Here is an 18,783-nt window from a genome sequence, read left to right on the forward strand (position 1 = left end):
TGGAGAGTAAATCATAGGACAGAGGATCTTCCTCTCTGTCTCTCCTCCTCTCTCTGTATATCTCACTTTGTAATAAAAAATAATACTAAATAAATCTTAAAAAAAAAAAAAAAGAGAAAGAAACCCCTGGCTTCTGGATTGTAACACCAAATAGTAAAAACCAATTAGGCAAGGCCACTGTCCTTTGCAAGGACTAAATCAATCCGGGCCAAGCTCCCACTGGTGTGCACACAAGATCTGCCACTGGGAGGAGGCCTGAAGGAGGGGCCTAAAGAACTCCTCTGTCAGGACGCAGGCTCTGCAGGGCAGCACAAGGACCACAGCTGGGAGCAGCCCAGACCAGGTTGCAGTACACTCCAGCCTACGCGTGAGTCAGGTCTACGGGCAGGTGGGCTGAACCAGTTCATAACACGCTCCACCATATCTGAGAACCAGGACAGGTTAACTCTGGTAGCCAGATGGTCGTCATTGTTTCTGTCTCTACCTGTCCGATATCAAATACCTTGATTTATATTCACAGCCAGGTCTTTGAACAGCCGCGATAGATATTGCTTCAATTTTGAAAGGGCTTTCAGGTTATTTTCTCAAGGTTGTGGTAGCAATAGGGATGATATCCAAATTAAGTCAGCCTTTGCAGATTTTGAGTGTTTTTTTTTTTTTAAGATTTATTTATTTTTATTGGAAAGGGAGATTTACAGAGAGAGAGAAGGAGAGACTAAGATCTTCCATTCACTCCCCAAACACTTTGCGATGACTGCAGCTGAGCTGATCTGAAGCCAGGATCCAGAAGCTTCCTCTGGGTCTCTGATACGGGTGTAGGGACATGAAGATTTGAGCTGTCCTGTGCTGCTTTCCCAGGCTGTAACTAGAGAACTGGATAGAAAGTGCAGCATACAGGATGCGAACTGACGCCCAGATGGGATGCCTGCCCTTGAAGGTGGAGGGTCAGCATGTTGAGCCACCGTGGTAGCCACAGCTTTTTTTTTTTTTTTTTCTATTCTTTCTCTTTGCATGAAATCAGGCATGTCGTTTTTGTTTTCTTTTGAATATCTTGTGTCATATGCTGGATGGGTCCTGTGTAGAAAGCAAGTCTTTCCATTTCCACTAAGAGACTTTTGTCTTACTGTAGGGACTCTGAGATCATGCAACAGAAGCAGAAAGCGGCTAACGAGAAGAAGGCTTTGCAGACAAGAGAAAAGTGAAGTGGCCATGCGGAGCACCTGGGTGCTCCTGCCAGCTGGGTGTACCACCAACTCTCAGAGGAGCAAGATTTTACAGGAGTCACCAACACTCATTACATGTGCCATAACTTGTTATAAGCTGTCTATTTTACAGTTCGTGTTTCACTCTGGCTTACTGTGATGTCCCTGAACCATTCGTCAAAGAATAAAACACTATGCATACACGTGTCGTGTTGCTGAATATTGTTTTAGCAACAGTGTACCTTTAGATTAGTGGATTGTGTAACGTGATCAGACAGTAGTACTTTTTGTCATAAACCTTTAAAGCAAATTTTATTGTGTAATAGAACTTAAGATCCCTTTATGTAATTTTGCTTTGTAAATAAGTGTTTACTGCACAAACCAGATAGTGCAAACCACCTGCAGTGGCACATAGAAGGATGTAAAACAAGGATTCACTATTATTGATCTCTGCACTTTTTTTTTTAATTTTTAAATTTATTTTTATTGGAAAGTCAGATATACAGAGAGAAAGAAAGAGAGGAAAATCTTCCATCCCCTGATTGACTCCCCAAGTGGCTGCAACAGCCAGAGCTGAGCCAATCCGAAGCCAGGAGCCAGGAGCTCTTCCGGATCTCCCATGTGGGTGCAGGGTCCCAAGCTTTGGCCCGACCTCTACTGCTTTCCCAGGCCACAAGCAGGGCGCTGGATGAGAAGAAGCGGGGCCACCGGGGTTTGAACCGGCGTCCATATAGGATACTGGCATGTGCAAGGAGACCAGGACATTAGCCGCTAGACTACCACACTAGGCCCATAATTAGATATATATGTATTTATTAAAGTACATACATGTGCATTGATTGTGTGAATAATGACCAAAAGCCTCATTTATTTGTACAATGGGTGATATGAGCATAGTCTATCTTCACAGACTTAGCCTTGGCGCTGCCATGATGCTAGACCTCAGCCGCACGTAGGGGGATGGGCTGCAAAATTCCAAAGGAGGCCCGCAGCAAAGCACTCAACACTGGATACTGTGGCCGTCCTGCGATTTGGAAGCTCCATGTTCCGCATCTTCCCGCCTGAAGCCTGAGCAGCCTAACCCTCCTCCTTAGGAGTAGAAGTAGGCATCACGGTGAAACTTTTAAATCTACTTGTACAGACGCTAGCTTTTCTACCTTTGTGCTGACGAGGCCATGACACATGCAAGTGGCAGAAAGTTACACTTGTACTAAAATACTATACATTATTGTGATTATTAATATGGGGGGCTGGTGAGAGATGAAAAGGTGGGGTCAATTTCTGTATCTACAAAAACGTATTGAGGAAAGCAAACAGAAAACAAGTAACTAGGGCAAAGGAACTCCTCATGGTAAGGATAAAAAGAGGCCAGTGCCGGCTTCCACCTGCTGGGCAGCACTCTAGAGAGCGCAGGAGTCAATAAGCCCTCTCAGGGGACGACACTAAGGGCGCAGGTTCGAGTCCCTACCGCTCCGCTTCCCGTCCAACTTCCTGCCTGAGGCTCAGGTCCCTGGGACCTTGCACCGGCGTGGGAGACCGAGAGAACCACGAACTTCTTCCAGCTATTCCTGCACGTGGATGCAGGGTCCGAAGGCTTTGCACCGTCCTCTGCTTTCTCAAACCACAAGCAGGGAGCTGGATCTGAAGTGGAGCAGCTGGGATGGGATCCCGGCGCGAGCAAGGCGAGGACTTTAGCCAGCGAGCCACCGCACCCCGTTAGATCGCGCGCCTTTCAAGTAAACACAACCACAGAAACTCTTGCACCTCTAGCCAATAAACCAGGACGCGGAGAGACGCGCACTTCCGCTCCCAGGAGCCCCGGCGGCGCCGGAAGTCGTCACTCCCACAAGGCCTCGAGCGGGCGGCGCGCTGCCTTCGGGAAGCTCCCTGCCTTCGGGGAGCTCGCCATGGCGGTGAGCGGCGACGGAGCTGGCTGCGGCCCCGAGCCCGAGGACTCGGTGCTGTTCCGGCGGGGCACAGGCCAGGTGCGCGAGGTGGCGGCGGGCGCGGAGGCCCGGTAGCCCCGGCCTGCCCGGCTGGGCCAGCCGCTGCCCGCGTGGTCCGGCTCGGGCAGGGCGGCGTGCGGGGCCCGGGTCCGTGGATGCCGGGTGTGTTTTTGCCTCCTGAGCCGGCATCCTCGGAAGAGCTGGAGGACGGGGAGGTGGGCGGAGGTGGGGCAGGGAGCATGCCCGTGGCCCCCTGTCGAGGCTGGCTGTGTCCGGGCGCACAGCGTGGTGGACTGCGCATCCTGTCCTCAGAAAACCCCCGATCCAGTGTGTGTCACCCCAACATTAGCCTGCCTCTTCCTTCGGTGATAGGAACACTGCACCACGCGAAGTCTGTCTTGTCTGGCCGTGTTCTGTGCAGTGCATCCGTTTTCTTGTGTTGGATAGTAGTGTCCTATTGCATATTGATATGCTGTTACTGTTTCCGTTTGCTTGTTCATGAGCATTTGGGTTTTTTTTTTTTTTTTTTTTTTTTTTTTTTAGTTTTCAGGCACTCATATGCAGAACTGCTGTGGATATTCGTGTCCGACACTTACTTGGGGAAATACTTAGGTGGTAGCATAGAGACCGCTCTCCACCTGCTGTCTCCTACGGGTGCGCAGGAGCAGGAATGCCTGAATTTAGACCGGAGCAGGCCCTTAGCCTTTGCGCTCAATGCCTTCTCTCAAAGAGCGCCACTCACCATGTACCTTTGAGGTTACAAGAAGTTACCAGGGGGCCTGCGCAGTGGCCCAACTGGCGAATCCTCCACCTCCAAATTCCAGGATCCCACATGGGTGCTAGTTTGTGTCTCACCTTCCCTACTTCCCATCCAGCTCCCTGCTTGTGGCCTGGGAAAGCATCAGGAAATGGCCCAAAGCCTTGGGACCCTGCACCCGAGTGGGAGACCTGGAAGAAGCTCCTGGCTTTCGATCAGCTCCAGTTGTTGCAGCTACTTGGGGAGTGAGCCAGTGGATGGAAGATCTTTGTCTCTCCCTCACGTATAGATCTACCTTTCCAATAAAAATAAAGCTTTTTTTTTTCAAAAAAAAAAAAGGAAGCTATGAAATGCTTCTTCAAAGCAGGTATACCACATTTCAGCCAACAGTGTGTAAATGTTCTATTTATTCCACATTTTGAGAATACCTGGTACGGTCTGTCTTTTATGCATTGTAATGTTAGAGTCTGCCATCTTTTTATTTTTAAAGATTTTATTTTTATTAGTCAGATATACAGAGAGGAGGAGAGAGAGAGAAAGATCTTCCGTCCGATGATTCACTCCCCAAGTGAGCGCAAACGGCCGGGGCTATGCCGATCTGAAGCCAGGAATCCAGGAAATTCTTCCAGGTCTCCTACACGGGTTCAGGGTCCCAAGGCTTTGGGCTGTCCTCTGCTGATTTCCCAGGCCACAAGCAGGGAGCTGGACGGGAAGTGGAGCTGCCAGGATTAGAACCGGCGCCCATAAGGGATCCCAGAGCGTTCAAGGCGAATATTTTAGCCACTAGGCCATGCCGCCAGGACCAGCCATCTTTATTTTAAATATTTATTTATTTGAAAGGCAGAGCTACAAAGAAAGAGAGATTTTCCATCCACTGGCTCATTCTCCAAACAGCAGCAACAACTACAGCTGGACAGAAGTCAGTAGCTAGGAGCTCTGGGTCACCTGACACGAGTGGCAGAGGCCCATGCGTTGGGTTCATCGTGGAGTGCCTTCCAGGTACAGTGGAGTCCTGGTAGAGACCTGGTTTGGAAGCAGAGGCATTCCAATCTGGGATGTCCCGAGTGGCAACTAAACCCCCGCACCAGAATGCACCCCTCCGCTGTACCTTTAGTCGAATCCGAGAAAGAGCTGAAATGGGCGCTGGCCTTAAAATACCTGCTTACAGGGCCTGGCAGCGTGGCCTAGCAGATAAAGTCCTCGCCTTGAACGCCCCGGGATCCCATATGGGCGCCGGTTCTAATCCCGGCAGCTCCACTTCCCATCCAGCTCCCTGCTTGTGGCCTGGGAAAGCAGGAGAGGACGGCCCAAAGCCTTGGGACCCTGCACGCACATGGGAGACCTGGAACAGGCTCCTGGCTTCAGATCGGCATAGCCCCGGCCGTTTGCGGTCACTTGGGGAGTGAATCATCGGACAGAAGATCTTCCTCTCTGTCTCTCCTCCTCTCTGTATATCTGACTTTGTAATAAAAATAAATCTTAAAAAAAATGCCTGCTTACAGTTGATGAATAAGAACTAGATTGTGGCACATTCATTTGGTAATATACCTTTTAAGATACTGATTCATGTCTAGCTCTGGGAGTGAGCTTACTGATGACGTCTGAACAGGTCGGCTGTGGCTTTTCTCAGGGTTTAAGATTCCCATTGTTGGTATCGTTTGCCCACGCTGGGTTAGGATGCTGTGGGTTCTATCAAGCTCACGTGTTTGCAGCAGCCTGTGTGAACATGAATGGTGTGTTTATTTCCTCCTCTTCCCAGAGTGATGATTCTGACATTTGGGACGACACGGCGTTGATAAAGGCTTACGATAAGGCTGTAGCGTCATTTAAGGTATGGACTTGTGTGTTCACTCATTTTCTTGTTCAAGTTGGATCAGAAGAAAATAATCAATACCATATAGCAGTATAGTGAAAGTTATCTTGTTTAGTTTTCATTTTGAATATATCTTATATCAGATTTTTTTCTTAAGATTTGTTTATTTGGCACTAACGGAGAGGGAGAGGTGGAAAAATCTTCTCTGTGCCAATTTAGCCACTCAGATGCCCCCGCAGGCAGGTCTGGGCCGGGCCAAGGCCAAGGGTCATGAGCTCCAGCTGAGTCTCTTACATGGGTCAGGACCGTTGGCCGGGAGCTGGATGGGAGGCAGAGTGGTCAGGACTTGAACTGCTGTTACACACGGTGGCTTAGCCCACCGTGTTGCAGTGCCAGCCCCTAGAAATTGTGGTTTTCGGGGCCCGGCAGCGTGTCCTAGTGGCTAAAGTCCTCGCCTTGAATGCCCCGGGATCCCATATGGGCGCCGGTTCTAATCCCAGCAGCTCCACTTCCCATCCAGCTCCCTGCTTGTGGCCTGGGAAAGCAGTCGAGGACAGCCCAATGCATTGGGACCCTGCACCCATGTGGGAGACCCGGAAGAGTTCCTGGTTCCTGGCTTCAGATCAGCGCAGTATCGGCCCTTTGCGGCTCACTTGGGGAGTGAATCACCGGACGGAAGATCTTCCTCTGTCTCTCCTCCTCTGTGTATATCTGACTTTGTAATAAAAATAAATAAATCTTAAAAAAATTGTTCATTTTTATGTGAATGGAAGCTCAAATTTACAGACAGGAGGAGATACAGAGAGATCTTCCATTGGCTTGGTTCTCTTTCCAAATGGCTATAACGTCGGAGCTGAACTGATCTGAAACCAGAAGCCAGAAACAACTTCTGGGTCTCTCACATGGATGCAGGGTCCCAAGGCTTTGGGTTAGCCTTGACTGCTTTCCCAGGCCACAAGCAGGGAGCTGGATGGGAAGTGGGACAGCCGGGACATGAACTGACACCCATATGAGATCCTGGTGCATGCACGGGGAGGACTTTAGCCACTAGGCTACTGTGCCAGGTCTGATGGGAAAGTTCTGTGAAATCCATGCTGAAATGGGGTTCACTCTGGGCTGGGAGTGGTGGGATTGCAAGGATACATAGTCTGAAGAAAGGAGGGGGAAACAGATTTGGAGGAAAGATCGTTTAGTCAATCTCAGTTTGATTGTGAAAATGTGAAATTGATCATTGGAAATGTTACATTGGACCAAAGAGAAAACACCAGAGGTGGTCAGTAGCTGTAAGAGCATTTACCTGGAAGTCGTAGCTGATGTGCCAGAGGTACATGGATTCAGCAGGGAAAGGAAAGGCCTGGGGCCCTCCCTCGGCAGTGAAGGTGTCATGGAAACGAGGCTGAGAGCAGGCAGGCCTGACGGCAAGGCCTATGGAGCTGCCCCTCGAGGTGTGAGGCCCACACACAGTTCCCACAGTGTGAACTGGTGAAGTGGGGGAGCCAAGGCCTTTGGGGTGAGAGGCCTAGAGACCAGTCACGTTACAGTCCTAGTGTACCGCTGTGTGACACGGCCATTTCTATTCCCCTGATCACAGCATGCGCTGAAGAACGGCGACATTGGTGAAACTTCAGAGAAACCAAAAATCACACCCAGAAGAAAACCTGTTAAGAAGAATAAAAGCCAAAAGAAGCACACCGCGGTGCCCTTGAAGCAGGTCTTTACATATTGGTTTTTATTTATTTGAAAGTCAGAAAGAAAACACCTTCCAATTGCTGGTTCATTTACCAGATGCCTGCAGCCGCTGGGGCTGGGCCGGGACAAGATGGGGAGCCCAGAACTCAGTATCTGTGCCTCTCCTCTGAGTCCCTGAGCTGTCACCTGCGGCGTGTCGGCAGGACTCTGGATCAGAAGCAAAGAGTCTCAGGCACTCCTGTGTTGGGCATTCCAAGTGGCACTTAACCATTGCACCACATGCCTGCCCCGGAAGCAGGTGCTTTGGTTTTATTTTCCATAGGCTCAGGGATTTCCACTTCCATCCAAGGATTTCTTGTTACTGCCCTTAGTAAGTAGTGTAATATAAAATAACTTCAATAATTACTACATGTTATACAACTCCCAAAACAACTACTCACCTCTCTCTTCCTTAGATGTATGTGCCGTCAGCAATAAAAAGCATAGCGGGTTAGGTGAGCAGGCTAACTTGCTGGAATCAAGACTCTGTTTCCTCTGGGGTGGCGGCAGAGCAGAGCACGTGACCGGTGAGGTGTCTCCTTTCTGTTCAAAACAGGTGCAGGGGGTGCCCTCTGTTAGTGTAGCCACTTAGCCTTTGTGGAGAAAACTCAGAGACAGAGAGGATTCCAGTGGATGTGTTTTGCGAGGCCAGGCGTTATGCCATTTAATTGCTCCTTCCACATCCGTGAGCTGGGCCCTTCATCCTCTGCCCTCCCGCCGACAAGGTGCTGGGCTGCCTGCTTTTCAAATCGTGTGTGCATGTGCGTACTCTGGATGTGTTTTGTAGTGGAGAGTTGGCGACAAATGTTCCGCAGTTTGGTCTGAAGATGGCTGCGTGTACCCAGCCACCATTGCTTCAATTGACTTCAAGCGAGAGACCTGTGTCGTGGTTTACACTGGATACGGGAACAGAGAAGAGCAGAATCTGTCTGACCTACTTTCCCCAACGTCCAAAGCGGCTGATGGCGTGGACCGCAGCGCTCAGGAGGTGAGGGTACAGGCGCTTCCTGCCAGGGCGTGCGGCGAGCTGAGCACCACAGCAGCTGTGCGTCAGGAGGTGTTCCCGTTTGCTTCCTAGTGATGCCTGTGTAACAGGAGTACTTTTTTTTTTTTCTTTTTTCAAGAATGAAAATGAAAGCCAAGTTTCTACCGATGAAAGTGAGAATTCCTCCCGGTCACCTGGATGGAAACCCAGTAACATCAAGTCGAAATCTAATGCCTGGAACTCTTTCTTCCCCCCACCACCCCCGGTGCCAGGGCCAGGAGTCGTCGGCTCAGGCAAGGTAAATCTCCCACCCAGAATGAGTTTCTTGGAAGCAGCATTCAGACATTTAACCCTGCCATTCACTGATGTGTTGCTTTCCTGTGAAATGCCTGTAGCTGTCTTTGGTGTTATGAATACGTGTTCTTTGAGAAGAAAATAAGTTTGTAGTTTAAATAGTTGAAGTTGAAAGACTCGCCCAAATACTCCAGGGGGAGGGGCGTCGGGACTGATCAGTGAGCAGACTTACTCAAGTTACAAAGGATAACGATACTTTATCCTCGGTGGGGTAATGTACGCATGCGATGTGTACCTGGAAAGGAGTGTGTATGTCATGTGGATAAAATCTTGAGGTCCTCTGAGATAATTATCATTTATGGCTCTTTTTGTTTATTTATTGAAAGAAAGCAACTAGATTATTATAGGCTATGATATGACAACAAAACGTATGTCCCAATTCACTTTTTAATAAATCTGGTTAATTTTTTCCTTGAGTATTGTATGCTATTAAGACAATACATTTTTTTAAAATATTTAATGTTATTGGAAAGTTAGATATATAGAGAGGAGGACAGAAAGAATTTCCATCTGCTGACTCGCTCCCCAAGTGACCACAACAGCCGGTGCTGTGCTGATCCAAAGCCAGGAGCCAGGAATTTTTTTTTTTTTTAATTTTTCCATTTTTTTATTATTATTATTATTTTTATTACAAAGTCAGATATACAGAGAGGAGGAGAGACAGAGAGGAAGATCCTCCATCCGATGACTCATTCCCCAAGTGAGTGCAACAGCTGGTGCTGTGACGATCCGAAGCCAGGGGCCTGGAACTTCCTTCCGGGTCTCCTACGCGGGTGCAGGGTCCCAGTGCTCTGGGCCGTCCTCGACTGCTTTCCCAGGCCACAAGCAGGGAGCTGGATGGGAAGTGGAGCTGCTGGGATTAGAACCGAAGCCCATGTGGGATCCCGGTGCGGGAAAGGTGAGGACTTTAGCCACTACTCTATCATGACGGGCCCTAAATGTAACAACAATCAGCCCAGCCTGGCTTTTCCCTCATCTAGTCCACATGAGGCCCACAGATATTGTAGCCCTGCTTAGTCTAGTCTGCCCCCATCCCAGCTTACGCTCTGCAGTGGGAGTAGTTGTCCAGCAAGGGAACCACCCCCACCCCCTTGTTCCCCCTGCCGGCTCCGCCCCCTCCCCTCCTGGTTCTCAGGTGTGCTGGTTGGGCGCTGTGGTCCATCTGGTACAGGTCACTTCACCCTGGCATTCCGTAATGTGCACTGGGTTTTGTCACAACCGAACCTGGCTCGACCCACACTCTGTTCCGCTGCTCGGATTCGCCAATGGATGCCGTGAACTGATTCAGCCTGATCTGCCCCCAACCAGTGCCAAATGTATGCCAGTGGGAAACTTTCCATGACCTATTCTGGGCTGTTTCCAATCATGCTTCTCGCGCTTACCTGCAGGGCCTGTGTCCTGCCAGAGGAGTTGCCCAGGCTCCTCCATCAGAACCTCTCCCAATGCCAGATTTCACGCATACCAGTGGGTCCATGAGCCAGCCCTACTCAGTTCACCTCCTGTCCTAGCAGGAACAGTGGCTTTTCCTGACTGGCCTTCAACCTAAGCTGGTTCTTTCTGTTGGGTGTTTCAGCCCAGCCACGGCTCATCCATACCCACATACAGCTCACACATGGCTCAGTAGGGGTTGAGACCTAGCCTAGTCCGTCCCACATCTATCCAGTGTTGGAGTCTGGCCCGGCTTGGTGCGTCCAGTCCCAGTCCACACTTGTGCCAGGGGAGACTACAACCATATCCTGAATAGAACGCAGCCCCCATTCCAGCCCATGCACTCCTTGGTGGGAAACTCAACCCAGCTAGGGTGTCCCCTTAGCTCCCCAACCGGGCCTATTCCCAGGATTACATCACGTTCATGCCAGTGGTTCCTCTGACTCAGCTTGGCACCTGTCCCAGTCTCTGCCTTAGAAACTGTGGCTTAGCGTCCCTAGAAGCCAGGAATTTCTTCCAGGTCTCCCATGCAGGTGCAGACCACTAGTCAACTGTGCTGGACCCTCAGACAGTAATTTTATAAAAATCAAACATGAAGGGCTCGGCACAGTGGCATAGTGGTTAAAGTCCTCACCTTGAGTGTGCTGGGATCCCATATGGGCACCGGTTCTAATCCCGGCGGCCCTGGTTACTATCCAGCTCCCTGCTTGTGGCCTGGGAAAGCAGTAGAGAATGACCCAAAGCCTTGGGACCCTGCACCCGCGTGGGAGACCTGGAACAGGCTCCTGGCTATGGATTGGCTCAGCACTGGCCATTGTGGCCACTTGGGCAGTGAGCCATTGGACGGAAGATCTTCCTCTCTGTCTCTCCTCCTCTTTGTATATCTGCCTTTCCAATAAAAATAAATAAATCTTTATTAAAAAAACAAACATGAGACATTATCAGTTTTCCTTAAGATTTTTATGAATTTTTTTTTTTTTAATTTATTGAAGAGGCAGAGAAAGAAAACTTCCATCCATTGCTTACTCCCCAAATGAATACAATGCCCTGGCCTGTGGGTCAGTGAAAATGCTAGGAACTCCATCTTGGTCTTCCAGGAGAGATGGCCAGGGCCTACCTACATCCTTGGACCTTCTCCGGCTATTTTCCTTTGTGTATTAACAGGAAGTTTAATTCACTTTGTCTCATTGTCAGCCCCCGTAATTTTTTTTTCCTAAAGATTTATTTTTATTGGAAAGGTAGATTTACAGAGAGAGAGACAGAAATTCCTCCACGGGTTTGTTCACTCTTCAAGGGGCTGCAGTAGGCAAAGTTGAGCCAGTCCAAAGCCAGGAGCCAAGAGCTTCTGTTGGGTCTCCCACATGGGTGCAGGGTCCCAAGGCTTTGGGCCATTTTCTGGTGCTTTCCCAGTGCACTTGCAGGGAGCTGGATGGGAAGTGGAGCAGCCAGGAAACGAGCTGGTTCCCGGAAGGGGAGCCATTAGCACTGGGCCTGTGGTGTTTTTCTGTCAAGGTTTATTACGTTAAGGTCCGTTGAATCTCAGAGGATCAAGGGGCAAGCGTTAGATGCACTAATGAAGATGTCACTCCGCACGTCTGCATCCTGTGTTGTACCTGGGTTCAGCCCCAGGAGCTGCCCACGGGGCTGTGCCCGCACTTCCCCTGCCAGGCCTGTTCCCGGCCGCAGATCTTGCGCTTCCAGTTACCACTGATACATTGAAAGGTACTTTACAGAGTTTGTGGGAAATGGAGGTAAAAGATGTTTATTCTAGTGCATAAGATTTTGAAACACATTCATGAGAGGAGCTCTTTCAAACATTTCAAACATCTATGGAAAGCGCATATTATGAAAAAAAATGGAGTTCAGAAATTTTTTTGCACAAAAATAAACTTTTTCGGGCCCGGCGGCGTGGCCTAGCGGCTAAAAGTCCTCGCCTTGAAAGCCCCGGGATCCCATATGGGCGCCGGTTCTAATCCCGGCAGCTCCACTTCCCATCCAGCTCCCTGCTTGTGGCCTGGGAAGGCAGTCGTGGACGGCCCAAAGGGTTTGGGACCCTGCACCCGTGTGGGAGACCCGGAAGAGGTTCCTGGTTCCCGGCTTCGGATCGGCACAGCACCGGTCGTTGCAGTCACTTGGGGGAGTGAATCATCGGACGGAAGATCTTCCTCTCTGTCTCTCCTCCTCTCTGTATATCTGACTTTGTAATAAAAATAAAGAATAATAAAAAAAAAGAATAGAAGACTAAGTTACATTTAAAAAAAAAATAAACTTTTTCTGGGAATGTTTTAAAACAATCATTTCCTATTGTTCTAGGTAATTATCTATCATTTTGGTTTTGAATTGACATTGACGAATTCATTTTCTTTTGAAATGTTCTTTGCAGCCAGGCCTAAAATTCAGTGGTCCGCCGCCACCACCGCCGCCCCTGCCACCCCATTTCATGTCATGCTGGCTACCCCCGTTTCCTTCTGGACCACCAGTGAGTACAGAAGAATTTAGAAAAAACCACTTTCATATGTCATTTGTCTTTGAACAGGATACAGGGGATCGGAATATATCTTTGACAATCTGTAGGACTGTTTTTTTTTTCTTTTCTGTTTTTAAGGGTTATTTATTTGAAATACAGAGTGACAGAGTAAGAAAGCACTGTTTCCATCTGTCTCTCTATTCCTCAGGTGGCCACGGTGGCCCAGGTCAGACCAAAGTGATAGGCCAGGGTCTCTGTCCTGGTCCACCGCGCGAGCGTGAAGCCCATCTGCCGCCTCCTTCCTGGGGGTCGCATCACGAGCTGAACAGCTGGGACTGACCGGGGTTCCAGTGGCCCACCCCACAGGCTACAGTCTCATGGGTGAAAAGTTGAACTCAGCCTCCAGTGTTCACTTTTTAATGCCACCCTGTTACCCACATACAGGGCTTTTAAAGCCTCAACTCTGAGCTCCCTTCATTGATATCTGTCCAGTTGGGAGGTTGTTCTTGTTAGAAAGCATTTAGAATGCACTGAATATATAAAGGTTTGCTATTTTGCCTTCCTGGATATATTGGGATGTTAGTTTCTGATCATGTAAAGTGATTTTCCTAACGGCAGATTTTTACATATTAGTAATTACAGCGACACATTTTGACAAGCCGTATCTTGGGACACATGTTGTGCTTAAAACTTCAGCTTAGATTCCTCCTGGTAATGCATTCTGGTAGGTGGGTTTGCTTTAAGGAAAAACAAATGTTTATACTTGAACATTGATTCTCTGCTTTCTCATGGAGCGAAAAACTAATGTATTCACACCTAAATGTCCGAAAAGTGTTGAATACCGCCGCCTGTTGTCTTTTAATCCCTGTGAAGGTTAGTTGATTTAGTAGATAGTTTTTGTTGCTATTGTTGACTTTCTCCAAATGTTGCTTTTTATCTTATATTGTTTGAAAGGCAGGGTGACACTGATTCAGTTCACAACCACCACATCTGCACCGGGCCTGAGGCAGGAGCCACGTGCTCCCTCTTTGGCTCCCCCATGGGTGGCAGGGGCCCAGGTACTGCCCAGGCGTGTTGGCAGGAAAACGCACTTGAACTGGCACTCCCATGTGGGATACCAACAGTGTGAGCAGTGCCTAAGGCTGTGTCGCTACAACAGCCCCTCCTGCCAGATCTTAAAAACAAAATAGAAAAAGTAATGTGAGAAATAGGAAAACATAAAGTTAGTACTCAGCGTCCCCGAGGTCAAGGGAATGTCCAGACATCATAGGTTTGTTCACCAGATTTGAAATGTGTTTGTTTCCATTTCCAGGTAATTCCCCCACCCCCTCCCATGTTCCCCGATTCCCTGGATGATACAGATGCCTTGGGAAGCATGTTAATCTCTTGGTACATGAGTGGCTATCATACTGGCTACTACATGGTAAGCAAACATTTTGGGGGGAATTTCTTTCTAGTTGGGTGGCTTACTTTGTGATATAAAAATAGCTTTGTTATGCAGATCCTAAGAACTGAAAACTGCTTCGAAGTTTAAAAAAGAAAACTAGCAAGAGGCCCAAATTACTCCTTTGAAATATATTTTCACATGTTTGTTACATAGGTGAGGGGGCTGCAGGCCCATTGCAGGTCTCTGGGTGGTATGGGAGGGGGTGAGGGAGAAGGTCCCGCTGTCCGTCCCTTGACCGTGGGGTCAGGCAGGAGGAAATGTCCCACCACTCTGCGTGTCCAGGTCCCATCAGTGCCAGGGGGCAGGGCTGCTCCCCTGGCTTCACCCCGGGGATCCTGCTGGGGCGAGAACGTTGTTCTGAGACGGTGTTGGCTTCCTTGCATCAGAAATGAAACACCACTGCCCATGCTTGCCAGCTGTCTGCGTCAGTGTGTCCTTAGCCTTAGATGCTTGATGGAGAGCCTGTCCTGTAATGTTGTTCAACCTGCTCTTTCCACTCCCTGGTGAGGCACTCAAGGTCTCTGCTGAATCAGAGGCTGGCTGTCCTGTCCTTCGTGGGTACCCCAGTATGTTGTCTCTCCTTGCACGGGCTCAGCAGTGGGGCAGCCCAGTCCCACAGGCTGTGCTCCAGGGCCAGCTCAGGTGTCTGTGTGGTGTTCCCTGAGGTTGGGGATCTACTGGAATGGACCCCGGGGCCAATCCTAAGAGCCTCTACTGGGTTGGTCCCCAGATCTGGTTCTCATGGATGCTGTATTCTGGCCCACTCCCAGACCCACTCTTCTGTGTACCAGTATGACCTGAGGCCTGGTCAGGGTGATCCTCAAGAACCCCAGCCAGTTCTGTACCCAGACTGACCTGCAGCGCATGTCAGCGTGTGCTCTGGTCCTGACTGTGGGTCGGACCTGGCCTGCCCACAGACCTGGCTCACACACCAGGGAGTGCTGCGGCCTTGTCAAGGCAACTTCCCAAAACTCCATCCAGGCCTGTGCCCAGATCCAGCCCCCATGTGTGCCAGTGGGTCCTACAGTCTAACCAAGACTGGTCCACCCCCAGCCCTGGTTCCTGCGTGTGTTGGCAGATGTGGTAACCTAGCAGGTGTGACCCAAAGATCCCCTACTTGGCCCACTCCAAACCCTGAATCTCACATGTACCAGTAGGCACTGCGGCCTGGCCCAGCATGGCCTACACCCAACCCTAGCACTCACTGATGGGTGCCCATTTGAAAATGTGACAAGGGACCGGCTCCGTAGCCTAGCAGCTAAAGTCTTCACCTTGAACGTGCCAGAATCCAATATGGGTGCTGGTTAGGGTCCCGGCAGCTCCACCTGCCATCCAGCTCCCTGCATGTAGCCTGGGAAAGCAGTGGAGGATGGCCCAAACCTTGGGACTCTGCACCCGTGTGGGAGACCCGGAAGAGGATCTGGGCTCCTGGCTTCAGATCGGTGTAACATCGGCTGTTGCAGACACTTGGGGAGTGAATCATTGGACTAAAGATATTTCTCCCTGTCTCTCCTCCTCTATATATATATATCTGACTTTGCAATAAAAATAAATCTTTAAAAAAAAAGTGACAGAAGTATTTTTAGGCCATTCTATGTGTTGTATGATGAACGTAAGTTGTAAATGAGCTCAGAATGTTACTGAACTTGGAGAAAGAAGAGACACGTGTCAGGCAACAACTGCTATGTTGACTTTGAAGGCCCTGTTGAGGCAGGAGACGGTAACCTGCTTTGTGGTGACACTCATCGAAGGCAGTTGGATGGCTTACAGGAGCACGCTGAGGAGCCGTGTAAGCTGTGTGGGCCATGCCTTTTACGTGCTTTCCTTCCCTTGCAGGGCTTCAAGCAAAGTCAGAAAGAAGGAAGATGCTCGCACATCAATTAAGGAGTAAGTGGTGTCATTTTCAAGTAAACTCTTGCTCCACACACTTCTGGTTTGTGGTGCACAGCGGTTGTGATCATTTAAGCAACAGAGCGTGGAAGCATTTAACAAGGTAATGTAAAGCATTAGGAAGGCACTTGGATGACAGAGCTGGTGAACTAAAGATAGAGCTGTGCCTCGCTGGGATTTTCATGGCGTTAGTGTGTCTTCACCAGGTATTTGTTGGTTGCCACTTCGATGACGTATTGATCCTGACGGCCCCTGCACCGTGGCTGCGAGTTACAGTGCAGTAAGTCGTGCAGCTTATTACCTGTGACGGGACCTGGTCCTCGGGAGCTTCACTGGGACTGAACTGATCCTTTAGATCTAATTCCCGTTTTCAGGAAGGCCAGGGGATAAGGCAGCCAGTGATGACGTCAGTAAATGGACAGCTCCAGTTCTACATGGAATTGCAGAAAATAACAGCCTGCCTTCGTTCATCTCCTCTGTTGTTTCACTATTATTAGGCAAATCATCACTTTTGTAAAAAGATTTAATGTATTTATCTAAAAGGCAGAGTTACAGAGCTCGCTCCCACGATAGCCACAAAAGCCGGAGCTGTGCGAGGCCAGACCTAGAGCTCCTTCCTGGCCTGCAGAAGGCTAGTTGGTCCGAGGAGAAACGTGGCAAGCACTCCAGTCCAGTCTTGTTCTTGAAGTATGATCGCTTCCCGCTTCAGCTGTTATCCTGAGATAATACATACAGCATATTTCCAAGAAAAAAGAAATGTAATTTATAGAGTTGGGGAAGCTTTAAAAGCTAACTTCTAGGTTTCCAGCTTCTGTTGCATCTGTTACTGATTGCTGTGACCAGTGTATCTTTACACTGATTGAGGTTGGAGCTAGATGCTGCTTTAAGGAAGTGTTCTTGCTTAGCAGTGTGAGGAAGACGTGCAGCTCTGTGCCTGAGCATGCGCAAACCTTTGTGCTGCAATGAGCCAGTGGGAAAAAAATTAAACCCTCATTTTATAAGTCTTGTCTTCAGCAGACCATTGGGCATGTGTTCATACGAGTTGGGGTGTTATTGTAAATACTACTATGCATTTTTTTAAAGAATTTTAAATAACACATGCATTTGTAAGTAACATTAGCTATATTTTCTGAGTGCTAGCATGTAATAGTTATTTAATTCTGTGACTCGTCCAGTCGGATATAATCGTCGCATTTTACTGATGACGAGACATGGCTTAGGTCACGTAGTCGGTCAGTGGCCTCCGCGTGACTCCTGAATTCTCTCTGCAGCTCTTGGTGCCTCCGGTCGGCGCTGGCGAGGACCTGTGCAGCCGGCTCCCCTGTCGGCACGGCCCTGGGGGCAGCAGCCACACGGACATCTGAAGCGCCTCCTCTCCAAGTCCCTCGTCTCCAGGCTGCCCCCCGAGAGCCAGCTGTCTTGCCCAGGATCTGCGCTCCGGCCTGCCTCTTCCAGGACTCAGGAATGCTGCCGGATCTTGGGGTCCCGGGTCTGTGCTGCCGTTTGAAGTCACAGCCAAACAGAACGGCGGAACGTCGCCTTCACTGTGGCTGCGTCCACTTCTCGATGCTCCGAGATGCGAAGATCGCTGATTGTGCCCTGTGAGCCATCTGTCCACCAGCAGCTCCTCCTCGCTGATTAATAAGACTGGTTGGCTTGGACACAACGTTTTATCTTTGTCTTCGTGAATGCCTGATGGGACAGCGCACTTCCTCACAATTAATTTCCAGTTGTTGCAGTTTTCTGAAATGATTAGTCTCTTGTGGCTAACAAAATCTACTGAACCAGTGATGCTGTCCACTCCAGACTTCTCAAGCTCATAAACTTTAGCTGTCAAATTTTGGGGCTCACTGATGTTTTTCTACTTGACAATAAAAAAGGAAAAAATGAAGGCTGGCCTCTGTGTAGTAGTTCTGTTGGACTATTTTGGTGTATTGGCGTATCTTTGTGTATTGTGAATTTGCACCCTGCTCCCTCGATGCCAGATCACCACGCAACACACCTCTTAATACATGCAGCATTACATGTTGTCAGGAATGAACTAGCTAATGTTGTACTATCCATTCTTATCATTTAAAAACTATCTCTTTCCATTGTTATTTTTCAAATAGTTTGAATCTATTCTTTAATATTTTAATTTTTTTTTTCATTTCTTTAAGCACTGTTGCCCTGTTATGTCTAACAGTCTGATAGGAAGACATGTATAAGTGGAAAGTGTAAGATATGCTTATCTAATGACCACTGTGTACATATACATTTAACTGTGCATGGAGGTGGGCCCTGTGCCATAGCCTAGTGGCTAAATCTTTGCCTTGCATCCTCTGGCACCCCATATGGGCTCTGGTTTGTGTTCTGGCTGCTATACTACCAATCCAGTGGCCTGCCTGTGGCCTGGGAGAGCATAGAGGACAGCCCAAAGCCTTGGGACCCTGCATCTGAGTGAGAGACCAAGAAACAGCTCCTGGTTCCTGGCTTCAGATCTTCTCGGCTCTAGCCATTGCTACCATTCGCCTTTCTCTTGGATACAGGGCTCAAAGGCCTTCGGCTGTCCAGCTGTCCTTCGCTGCTTTCCCAGGCCAGAAGCAGGGAACTGGATCGAAAGTAGAGCATTTTGGGGCCTGGAGGCGTGGCCTAGCAGCTAAAGTCCTCACTTTGAACGCCCTGGGATCCCATATGGGCGCCGGTTCTAATCCCGGCAGCTCCACTTCCCATCCAGCTCCCTGCTTGTGGCCTGGGAAAGCAGTTGAGGACGGACCAAGGCCTTGG

General features: G+C 49.2%; 1 protein-coding gene across 1 annotated transcript; it reads left to right on the forward strand.

Annotated features, from left to right (window-relative positions):
- Positions 1 to 3,034: 3,034 nt before the first annotated feature.
- On the forward strand, positions 3,035 to 17,351 carry LOC131478181 (survival motor neuron protein-like). Its single transcript, XM_058656300.1, has 9 exons — positions 3,035 to 3,187; positions 5,665 to 5,736; positions 7,310 to 7,429; positions 8,234 to 8,434; positions 8,571 to 8,729; positions 12,597 to 12,692; positions 13,993 to 14,103; positions 15,964 to 16,014; positions 17,289 to 17,351. Exons 1-8 carry the CDS (start codon positions 3,110 to 3,112, stop codon positions 16,009 to 16,011), a joined length of 885 nt encoding a protein of 294 aa, XP_058512283.1. The 5' UTR covers positions 3,035 to 3,109; the 3' UTR covers positions 16,012 to 16,014; positions 17,289 to 17,351.
- Positions 17,352 to 18,783: the final 1,432 nt, after the last annotated feature.

The sequence above is a fragment of the Ochotona princeps genome, chromosome 28 (assembly GCF_030435755.1).
Source record: "Ochotona princeps isolate mOchPri1 chromosome 28, mOchPri1.hap1, whole genome shotgun sequence".
NCBI classification, from domain to species: Eukaryota; Metazoa; Chordata; class Mammalia; order Lagomorpha; family Ochotonidae; genus Ochotona; species Ochotona princeps.

Coding starts and splice junctions, on each gene's coding strand:
- LOC131478181 (XM_058656300.1), top strand. CDS start 3,110: ATGGCGGTGAGCGGCGACGGAGCTGGCTGCGGCCCCGAGCCCGAGGAC. Junction 5,737..7,309: donor AGGCTGTAGCGTCATTTAAG/GTATGGACTTGT, acceptor CCCTGATCACAG/CATGCGCTGAAGAACGGCGA. Junction 8,435..8,570: donor TGGACCGCAGCGCTCAGGAG/GTGAGGGTACAG, acceptor TCTTTTTTCAAG/AATGAAAATGAAAGCCAAGT.